This window comes from Heptranchias perlo, chromosome 1 (genome assembly GCF_035084215.1).
Source record: "Heptranchias perlo isolate sHepPer1 chromosome 1, sHepPer1.hap1, whole genome shotgun sequence".
Taxonomy (NCBI): Eukaryota; Metazoa; Chordata; class Chondrichthyes; order Hexanchiformes; family Hexanchidae; genus Heptranchias; species Heptranchias perlo.
The window spans coordinates 32,358,263-32,368,889 of NC_090325.1; the positions used below are offsets into that span (position 1 = coordinate 32,358,263).

The 10,627-nt window shown below is 44.2% G+C and overlaps 1 protein-coding gene across 2 annotated transcripts in view; it reads left to right on the top strand.

The window, feature by feature from the left end:
• LOC137321223 (endothelial lipase-like) overlaps window positions 1-10,163 on the top strand; it is a 33,860-nt gene extending 23,697 nt beyond the window's left edge. For both annotated transcript variants that reach the window (XM_067983543.1, XM_067983548.1), the window contains exons 8-10: window positions 210-437; window positions 7,310-7,414; window positions 9,669-10,163. In XM_067983543.1, coding sequence (XP_067839644.1) covers window positions 210-437; window positions 7,310-7,414; window positions 9,669-9,681 — 346 coding nt within the window. In that variant the 3' untranslated portion in view covers window positions 9,682-10,163. The remainder of the gene's footprint in view (window positions 1-209; window positions 438-7,309; window positions 7,415-9,668) is intronic.
• The last annotated feature ends 464 nt before the right edge of the window (window positions 10,164-10,627 follow it).

The window sequence follows — 10,627 nt, forward strand, 5'->3', positions numbered from 1 at the left end:
TCTTGAAGTTGAATAGGCTGCTGGCACTCACTGTTTAGACTGACACATGAGTAATGGGCATCTGGGCAACTGAAGGGCGGCCAGCAGCTCTGGACAGTGATTTCGGGGCCTTCGTTTTCATGCCAATGACAGTGATGGGCATCAGGTGTATGACAATCAGTGAAGTCTTGAAATGTGCTTTGAGGTGTCTAATTTTAGTTCTCTTACAGGCCTGAGCAAGTTGTTGCAAACAGGACAAACTCTTTCCTCGTCTACTTGGAGGATGACATTGGAGACTTGCTGGGGATTAAGTTGATGTGGGAGGGGTCCTCATCAACCTGGTCACTGTGGAGTCAGTTCAGAAGTTTCTGGACCGGGTCAGATTCTACGGCAACAAAAGAGGTGAAAGAGCTGGAGATAAGGAAGATTCGAGTGAAGTCTGGGGAAATGCAGAAGAAGTGAGTATGGACATACTGGGGATAATTTTAACCTATGGTGATAGTGTGAGCGGGGCAATATTGGATTGGCGATCAGTTATACCACCTAAAGTCATCTGGAAACCAAAATTAGGAGATGTGTATAACTGGCGGCCGATCTAACATCGTCCCATTTACACTATCACCAAAAGATAAACTTATCCCCACTGTACATTTAAAACAATGCTAAAGGTCAAGTGTCCAGTCCAACAAAAATTATCCACAGGTTAATTTCAGGTCAGTTGGATAGTGGGGGTGAATTTCCGCAGGGGTTCTCCCACTCCCTGCTGTAAGTTCGGCGGAAGAGCCGCGGAAACCCCGGAAAAACGGCATTAACCTCCATGGAAATTCACCGCCATAGCATTAGAATTGAACAGTGATAATATCAGCTTGAATGGATTTAGAGACAGAACCACCATTAAATATCTCTCTGAGCTGTGTGTCGTGAGCAGTCGTTAGTAGTACTGCTTCAGTATTATAGCTGTTATAGTAAAAACTGGTCCGTTGCTTTGATGATTTATTGAATTTTTCTTTGGTTAGTTGGGTGTCTAAAACCCATCATCATGCTTATGTCTCCAAACCAAGCTACTGCAAAAGGGACTAGGTAATGTAGACTATGACATACGAACATGAGAATATAAGAAATAGGAGCAGATCATGGCTGGTCTTCTACTTCAACTACACTTTCTTGGCTTATCCCCATATCCCTTGATTCCCTTAGAGTCCAAAAATCTATCGATCTTGGATAAGCTTTCACCTTGTCTAGAACAGTAGAACCAGAGAACACTGCCTCTGCTTGAAGGGGGTTAAATTCCAAACTAATCTGCAGAAACAATGGCCCTGATATTTACGGGGAGGGTGCGAGAGAGCATGGCGGCAAGGGGGAAACCCGGTGAGGCCAGGGACATGGAGGTCCTGCCGAATTTAACGGCAGGACCTCATTATAATTTCTTTCTTTCGTTTCCTGTCTGGCAACCGGTCAAATTGATAGGCTGGCTAGCTGTCGGGCGGGTAAACCAGTGGCAGGAGGCCGCAGCCTTTGGGACAGTCCCCGGCAATTGCGATCGCGGGGCAGGCTGCAGATCGGGGTTGGAGGGGCCACAATCGCTGCAGAAAGGAGGTCGAAAGCTTCCTTGAGGTGTTGGGGGGAGCACTCCTGCTCCTCCGGGCCCACAAGGGGTGCTATAAAAAGCACTTACCTTCTGGAGCCTGTGGCTCCCGCCTCCCTTTTGCTTCTGGGTTTCCTGAGCCCTGGGAAACCCGGCCGGCAACTGTTAAATTTAAATCAGGCTCCCATTTATACTGTGGGAGCCTGATTTAAATATGTTAATGAGATGTTCCATCTCTCAAGGTGGGACACAAGCACGCCTCGCAACCCGCTGCCGTAAAAATGGAGGCAGGAATGCATGCGGCAGGTTGGGGACACATTTCGTGATTTTTCGGATTTAACCTCCCCTCGACCTCCCCCTGCCTGGTGTGGGGGGTTAATATTGAGGCCAATATTTCAGTGAGCGAATGTGCAATCTGTGGAACAGAATCCCTGGGGAGACGTTGGAAGCAGTTGGTATTGATTCATTCAAATGCAAATTAGATAGATTACTTTCAGAAAATAGCATTTTGGGTTACAGTACATGAATAATTTGGACATGAAGTGGTAAATGTAGCATGCTTGGGAGGAACAGTTGACTTTGGACCTATGGTTCCCAAAGCTTTCCACCACTGGGGTTTTCCTCACCTCATGTCTTGGTCTGTTGTAGACTAATTGATAGCGATTGATTGCTATGATTAGTCTACTATGATTAGTCAACAACTCCATTATCATTGCATCATGCGACTACGAGGATGGTAGAAGGTGAACTAGATAGATCTTGGTCTTTTCTAATCTAGCAATTCCTATGTACCACTGTGAGCACCCCTCAATGGTCTAGTGGATAAAAGTATAGCCCTCAATTTCCCGGGATGTGCTCCCTGCACGTTCTGCTTCCCATTGGGAGTGCCGGATTGCAGAACCACCTCTTGCATTGCAACCTTTAACGTGGGATGAAATCTAAATGGGGGCTGAAAATCTGCAGCGGAGGGACCAATTCAAGTTTGAGTGCCCACCTAGGATCTCCACTGTTGATGCTGCCAAGGTTTGCAGGTCAGGGGGAGGTCCTTTATTTTACATCCCATTGGTGGGTGCCTGTAGCAATAAGGGGGAGTCTGGGGCACCTGTCAATTCCAAGATGCTGGAAAGTCTGGCCCAACTTGCTGGTTATGAGAGGTGGGCCGAGTCCCATTCCCGGAAGGAACTCTGATTTGCCACAACGGTGCCTGAAATAAAGGAACCGCATTTGCATTATTTTAGGGGAAAGAAATTACCTTTCTCCAGGAGTCAGGGCACGATCCTGGCCAGGTCCCCAGGTGGGGCCCACTTGTGCTGGCTGGGGGCTATTCTTGCCAGGCTCCCGACAAAATGTCAGATCCCTTTGAGGAATGAAGATGTGGGAACTCCTGACGTAGGGAATCCCCTACTGGGATGAGAGGGTTATCCTAATGAGGAGAGGTTGAGTAGAATGGGCCTATACTCTCTGGAGTTTAGAAGAATAAGAGGTGATCTCATTGAAACATATAAGATTCTGAGAGGGCTTGACAGCGTAGATGCTGAGAGTTGTTTCCCCTGGCTGGAAAGTCTAGAACTAGGGGGCATAGTCGCAGGATAAGGGGTCGGCCATTTAAGACTGAGATGAGGAGGAATTTCTTCATGCAGAGGGTTTTGAATCCTTGGCATTCTCTACCCCAGAGGGCTATGGATGCTGAGTCGTTGTGTATATTCAGGCTGAGATGGATAGATTTTTGGACTCTAGGGGAATCAGGGGATATGGGGATCGAGCAGGAAAGTGGAGTTTAGGTTGAAGATCAGCCATGTTCTTATTGAATGATGAAGCAGGCTCGAGGGGCCGTATGCCCTACTCCTGCTCCTATTTCTTATGCTCTCATGTGCCCTGTCCCACCCCAAGTGATGGCCTTGTTTGGGACGGGTGCACGCTCTGCTCCCAAGAAGCCATCCAGGAAACTCCCACACAAAGCTGGGATCAGGGTCGTAGCTTAAATTTAGAGCCCTTCTGGCTTGCTCTTACTAGAGTTACGGCAGGAGTGAACTGGAAGGGCCACCGTTTCTCAGCTCCATGGTGTTTGGAACGTCGTTTGCTTGGCATAATTGGCAGCATTTTCAAATAGCAGCTGCTTCTGGATTCAGCCACTCATTCCTGTCTTTTAAATACTGTTGCACATGAAAAAAATAATTTTTAAATGTTGTGCTTTATGCCAGCTTTCCATTCAAATTGAAGAACGACACAGCTTGTACTGGAAGCTTGCCTTGATCTTAATACACTGTGATCCAAACCCATTGTCACCATGACCTTGGAGCTCATGTAACAATACAAGGCCTTGGTTTCATTCACATTCTGCCAGTTATGATACAAAGTTTACTCGGTTACAAAAAGTCAGATAATTGTTTATTCATCGGCATAAAAAAGTTACTGTAACACCTTTTTGTTTTTTTGCAATTTTAATCCTTCCTGCCACATATTTGTAAGTTATTTTGCTATGTAGTTTTCCTTGATGGAGAGGATTTGTCCCCAGTCCTTTCTTGCCTCTTAATTTAATTTATAATCGTCAGTGTGCCTCTGTTGATCTCTCTCTTGTTCCTCTTAACTTGTAGATTAGCTGTTCTACTTACGCTTGCTCCCTTCTACATCCTCACTGTCGAAATGAAGACTTACCACCATCCCCTATACGTAACTTATTCTAACAGAGCTCCTTATCTCCCTAATCACTGCTTCCTGATTTACTGCGTCTTCTTGCGTACTCTTTTCAACCTCGGATGGGGTTCCTACAGTATGGATCTTGGTCTTTCACCTTGGTTTTCTTAATACATAATAAAGTCCTTTGCTCATGCTGCTTTTATGAAGACAGGACAGAATGGATTAATTTACAACATGACATTCCCTCCCTTCTTCTGAAAAGCATTCTCACTTCTGTTCCATGCTTCCCTGGACAGTTTGGCTTAATCATTCTACAAGAAACTCTGGGCATTGGAATGGGAGGATTGCATCTTACTATTTTACGGCATTTGTACATTAACAGATCACACCACCAGTTCTCCCAAGTTTTAAACAAATCTTTCCTCAATCAAATTCAGCCTTTGACGATCCACCCTTGCAGACATGTTCCTTTATCTTCTTGATTTCTGCTTACTAAGCAGGTGCTGACCCTGAGAATTTGTAAGTTTCTCTCAGCCTCCACACCCATTTTCTAATAGGTGGTTTTATCTTCTGTAACAATTAGTTCCAAGTAAGCTCCACCGACTTACTATTCTGCCACACCATCGCAGACATGGGTCCACAGCCAACCAAGGTAATCTTTGTTTTCAACACATCCACAGGATCAATCACTTGATAGCAATCAGCAACATTGATACCCCTCAAAAAAAACCAACCTCCACCCCTCTGTCCTTGCAAATTATCGCCCCATCTCCAATCTCTGTTCCCTTTCCAAGGTCCTTGAACATGTTCTCTCCTACCAGATCCTTGCTTATCTCTCCCACAAATCCTTGTTTGAATCCCTCCAGTTAGGTTTCTGCCCCTCCCACAGCAATGAAACAGCCTTAACCAAAGTCACGAATGCCATTCTATGTGATTTTGACTGTGTGCATTATCCCTCCTCATCCTCCTCGGATTCTCTGCTTCTGTACGCTGGCCCGCACCATCCTTCTCCAACGCTTCTCTGTTGTCCAGCTTGATGGGACTGCCCTCACGTGGTTCCACTCTTACCTATCCAGTTGTAGTCAAAGCTTTTTTAATGATTTCTCTTCCCACCCCCAACCTGTCACCTTGGCAATTCTCCAAGGAACTATCTACATTCTTTCCCTTGGCGACATCATCCACAGACATAACGTTAACTTCCAAATATACACTTATGACACCCAGCTCTACCTCTCCACCATCTCACTCAATTTTTCCATTGCCTTTGTGCTGTCAAACTACTAGTCAGATATTTAGTCTTGGATGAGTTGTAAATTCTTCCAGCTAAATATTGGGAAGACCGAAGCTATTGTCTTCAGTCTCACCACAAACTCTATGCCTTTGCCACCAACTGCATCCCCTTCCCTATTCACTGTCTCTGGTTGAGCCAGAATGTTGTTACCTCGATGTCCTGTTCAACCATGAGCTGAGTTTATGAGGAACGGAAAGTTCAGTAGGGGAGCAGGGGTGGGGGAGGTGTTTGATGGGCTGGAGGAGATTACAGAAACTGGGAGGGGCGAGATTTAAACATGAGGATGAGAATTTCAAATTTAAGGTGTTGAGGAACCGGGAGCCAATGTAGGTCAGCAAGGACAGGGGTGATGGGTGAGTGGGATTTGGTGTGGGATAGGATACGGGCAGCAGAGTTTTGGATGAGCTGAAGTTTACGGAGATTGGAGGAAGGGAGAAAGGAGAGCATTGGAATAATTGTGTCTAGAAGTGACATGGATGAAGGTTTTGGCATCAGATGCACTGAGTTAGGGGCAGAGATGTCATGGAGGTAGAAGGCGGCGGTCTTTGTGATGGAGCGGATCAGATCATCAGCTCAGGGTCAAATCGGAAGCTAGAGTTAGTAAACAGTTTGGTTTAACCCGAGTCTGGAGAGGACAAACGGATTGCCCAATGAGCTATCAAGGGAGTCAACTGTAAGTTTTAAAAGTTTTGACAGCATATAGCACACTTTACACCTCGTACTATAAAGTGCCAAAAGTAATAAAAAAGAGAAAGAAAGGCAGTCATTTCAAGATTTTTTTCCTGACCGACAGCCAGAAACTTACACGTTCCTTCTAATCTGCAGACTTCCTTTGCCAAATAGCAATTAAACTCTGACCTTGGTGTATTTACTTATGGCAATTGGACTTTGTGGCTTTAAAGGAACAGGCCAACTTACACTCAGATCCACCTTCAGCAGCAGAATAATACATTGTGGGTTATATGGTATGCCACTTCTGTCATTATAAAACAGAGTATGCCCTGATTTTCAGTGAGCCGTGGGACACCTGCTAGTTTTGTAAGAAATTGATTTATCATGTTGAAGAGTTTGCACTGAATTCTGGGATTTTTTAATATAAATAATCACTGCAAACTGGTTTAAAAATAGTGAAAAGAGATGGAGGAAGTGTCTGCATTGCATCAAATTCTCAATTTCTGCTGTACGTCTGCATTAAAATCTGCTGTATGTTTGTCTGGGTTCAAATCCAACCTGGCAGAATGAGATGAAAGATTCCTCTGTCTGCTGGCTGTCTGGGTCAGATGTGAAGTGAGTTTGGGCAATCTTGACCTGGTCCCTCAGCGGACCGGGGCCCCTTATTTGGCACTGTGGTGATCTCACTGAAAGGCTGAAGGGGGGCTGGTGTGGGAAATATAAAATATCACATTGATACGATCGGGATGCTCTCCTAAGATTGAGCTGAGTTGCCTTGTTGGGGCAAAGCAGTGTATACCTGATCTGGGAGTGCTCGATGCTGTCACTGGGTAGCCAAAATGGGAGAGTGTTCCATTCCCCAGCACGACCATCCGTCACCTTGATGAACACAAAATCCATTTAATAGAAAGAGCCCAAAATGCCTATCCTTTTCCATTGAATTGTGTCACTCATTGGCTGATATACAGATTGGCACTGTAGTCGGGCATCATAGATGCTGCCCTGAAATATTCACCCACTCATCCTGCTGGGGAAACATATTGCAGTTGTTTAGTTGGAGAGAGGGGAAGCAGATGGTAAAAGAGGACGGGGAAAAAAGTTAAGAAAAGCCTTTTAAATTAAATTCAAACTGGTTTTATTCACAGATACACGTTTTGCGCGACCAATCGCTCTGCCACAAAAATTTCACCGGGAAATGAAATGTTGTTTATCAAATGTCTGGATGGCTGGCCAATTAAAAACAAAACAAGGTACTGGACATCATTTTACTGTTACCTTTTTTGTTCAACGTTAACACACATTTCAGGATTTGTTTGTGGGTTAGGGCAAGTTGTGAAGTGTTGTCCTCATGTTCTGCATCTTAATAATGTAAAGCATTTAATGCAAATCTATTGGCTCAGGATACATAACCGTAAAAATTCTGAATATGCTTTAACCCTTGCTGTAAATGCACAGTGACATCTGGTGTGATGAGCTGCTTATTGCTTATACCTGGGAATTAAAGTGATAAGTATTCCATGGAGCCTATAATGTGTTGTCAAGTACCTGAACCACTGCAGAACTCCAAGACCCCATATTATGGAATGTTGAGGCCTGAGGCCTACTTGGCACTCGACGTGCATTATCCCCAAAATGGGGCTGGCAAGTGTTGTCGGTGCTCCATGGATGATTAAGACTCATGTTTTATTTAAGTTCAAGGAGCTCCCCATAATGTGGGTTGATTAACTGACCAGAACTACAGCTGCTCAGCATCTATTGCAAATGGGCTTTGCAAGTTTTGGATGTGGTGTTCCATGTGTGTTTTTTCCTGGATGGACCTCACCATCCATTCAGCTTACCTGCTGCTGTCAGATATTGTCCTCAAAAGGCCAATTTGAAGCTGGCGCCATCCACCATGATGCTATTCCCGCTACCCCCCCACCCTGTAAAAGAATGGTATCCTCAAAGAATCAGCAGACCTTTATGAGCTGCTGGTGCTAGAAATCCTGCTCCTACAGCCTCGGTGCTCTGCCAGTGTGTTATATGCAATGTGCTGGCAGAATCATTTAAAAATTATTATTAATGGGACTTTCATTATCTGCCAAAGTCAGCATCTTAATTTCCAGGTATGGCAAGTGCATAATTTGCTGCAACTCTGTCACTGCTGCACCATATTATCGGCTACCATGTGTTTTGCTTACTATATGGAATCCTACTTGTTCACTAGAGATAGGGTCAAAAGAGGAAATGCTCAACAGATGGTACCATGTCATTACATATTGATGTAATCAAATGCTTTGCAGCACAGTGCAGTCAAATCCATGCTTCCGAATTTCAACTGTACTTTCAGGGAGAGGCGCTGAGCGAAAGCCATATTCTTCCCCACGGGAGGGGAAGAGAATTTGAGAGTCTTACTCAGGTACCCTGTAGGGGTGAAATACAGAGCGGCATTGGAAGACACAAGGAACCTAGAAACAGGAGTAGGCCATTCTGCCCCTCGAGCCTGTTCTGCCATTCAATTGGACCATGGCTGATCTATACTTCCACTCCATTACCTGCCTTGGCTCCATATCCCTTGATGCCCTTACCTAATAAAAATCTGTCGATCTCAGTCCCGAAAATTTCAATTGACCCCCAGCATCCACAACCTTTTGGGGGAGAGATTTCACATTTCTACTACTTTGTGTGAAAAAGTGCTTCCTGATTTCACTGCTAAATGGCTTGGCTCTAATTTTAAGATTATGTCCTCTTGTTCTGGATTCCCCGACCAGAGGAAAAAGTTTCTCAGTACACACCCTATACACACAGTATCAAATCCCTTTACCATTTTAAATGCCTCGATTAAATCCACCCCAATCTTCTGAACCCCAGGGAATACAAACCAAAACTATTCAAAAGCAAAATACTGTGGATGCTGGAAACCTGTCCTCATTTTAACCCTTTAAGTCCTGGTATCATATAGATAAATCTGCATTGTACCCCCTCCAAGGCCAATATATCCTTCCTGAGGTGCAATGCCCAGAACTAAATGTAAGAACACAAGAAACAGTTTGCATTCCCCACTTGATTGGGGAATATTCTGGTGTCTAGTGCAAGAGACTATAAGAAATGTAACACGACTTGAAAAACATACCTCCCCATAACACAACTCTGTATAATTTGTTTTTGGTATAGTCTCAAAGGCAGTGTTATAGAGATGTTCACTCCGGAGAAGGGTTAAATACCAGGATACACAATTAAAATTGGGAATCAGGAATGAGAAGAGAAACCAGGTGGATTTGTTTTCTACACAAAGTGCTAATGAGGCAAATAATATAAATGGGTTGAAAAAATATTTAGATATGTTTCTGGAGACAGAAAAGATTGAGGGGTAAAGTGAGAAGTCGAGTAGATAGAGTTGAGATCAATCAATAAAGGATGGGTTATTGGATTTAATGGTCTTTTCTTGTTCCTAAAAATTGTATGAGCTTGACTGGATTTCATAATGCACATTAAACACATTTTTTCCCTGTTCATTTTCTTTAGTTTGCACTCTTAACATTGCCACAGTGATCTTTGGAGATATGTTACATCATGTTCAAGGGACCTTGAAGGATATCTTTCCCGGCCCATGATTGACCTTTTGCTGGATACCATCCTGGAAGTGTCACAGCTGGCATATCCTATGAAAGATTATTCCTACTGTCCGGTCACTTCGTTTGCTCCGCTGAGTTTGTTTAGCGAGTTGCACTCCATTACGGGAAGAGACATCCTGAGCTTTGGCTGTGGTATATCATGGAAGAAGAGTTCCCACAGTGCATCTATACTTCTCTTCTTGTGGAGCTCATAAATAGACATCCTGCGCCAGCCGTGGCCTCAATATTGCAGTGACTCTCTAATGCTATAAGCCACGTTGATTTTTATACTGCTGATAATTTAAAAGAAAACGTCTGTTTCATAGTCCTATTTGTATATATTGTATCGCTACATTTTTGTACATGGTGGACTTGCGTTTGTTAAATGCTATTTATATATCGAAGTGTTGTATATTTGAAAATAAAATTATTTTTCTGTAACAATTGGAAAGAATAGAATTAATTAATTAAAATGTGTTCTAAGTTTGACACTTGCTGTCCTGAAGGCCCTGACTCATGCTGGTGTGTAGTTCCTACGTGCACCAATATGACTCAACTATCTCACTCAAGCCTAAACAGTCAGGAGATTGTCTGACTGGACAGGCTTCACAACCGAGCCTGAACCAATTCTCACTCAACGTGCTACCAGCGGGAGTAGCTGATCAGGAGGTTGCCCTGGCTCATTTTGTTCCCCTTCCTAGCTCGAGGGTGCTGAGGCCAGTTTTAGTACCCCAGCTGCTGCCTCAGTAGTGCCAGGATGCATCAGCCTGCGGCCTCATCTGCTGATCCCGCCAAAAGATCGTGAGATCAGGTAAAGGGGCCATGAGTAATTGGTGGTTTGGGGGCGTGTATGAAAAGAAAAGAAAGCCT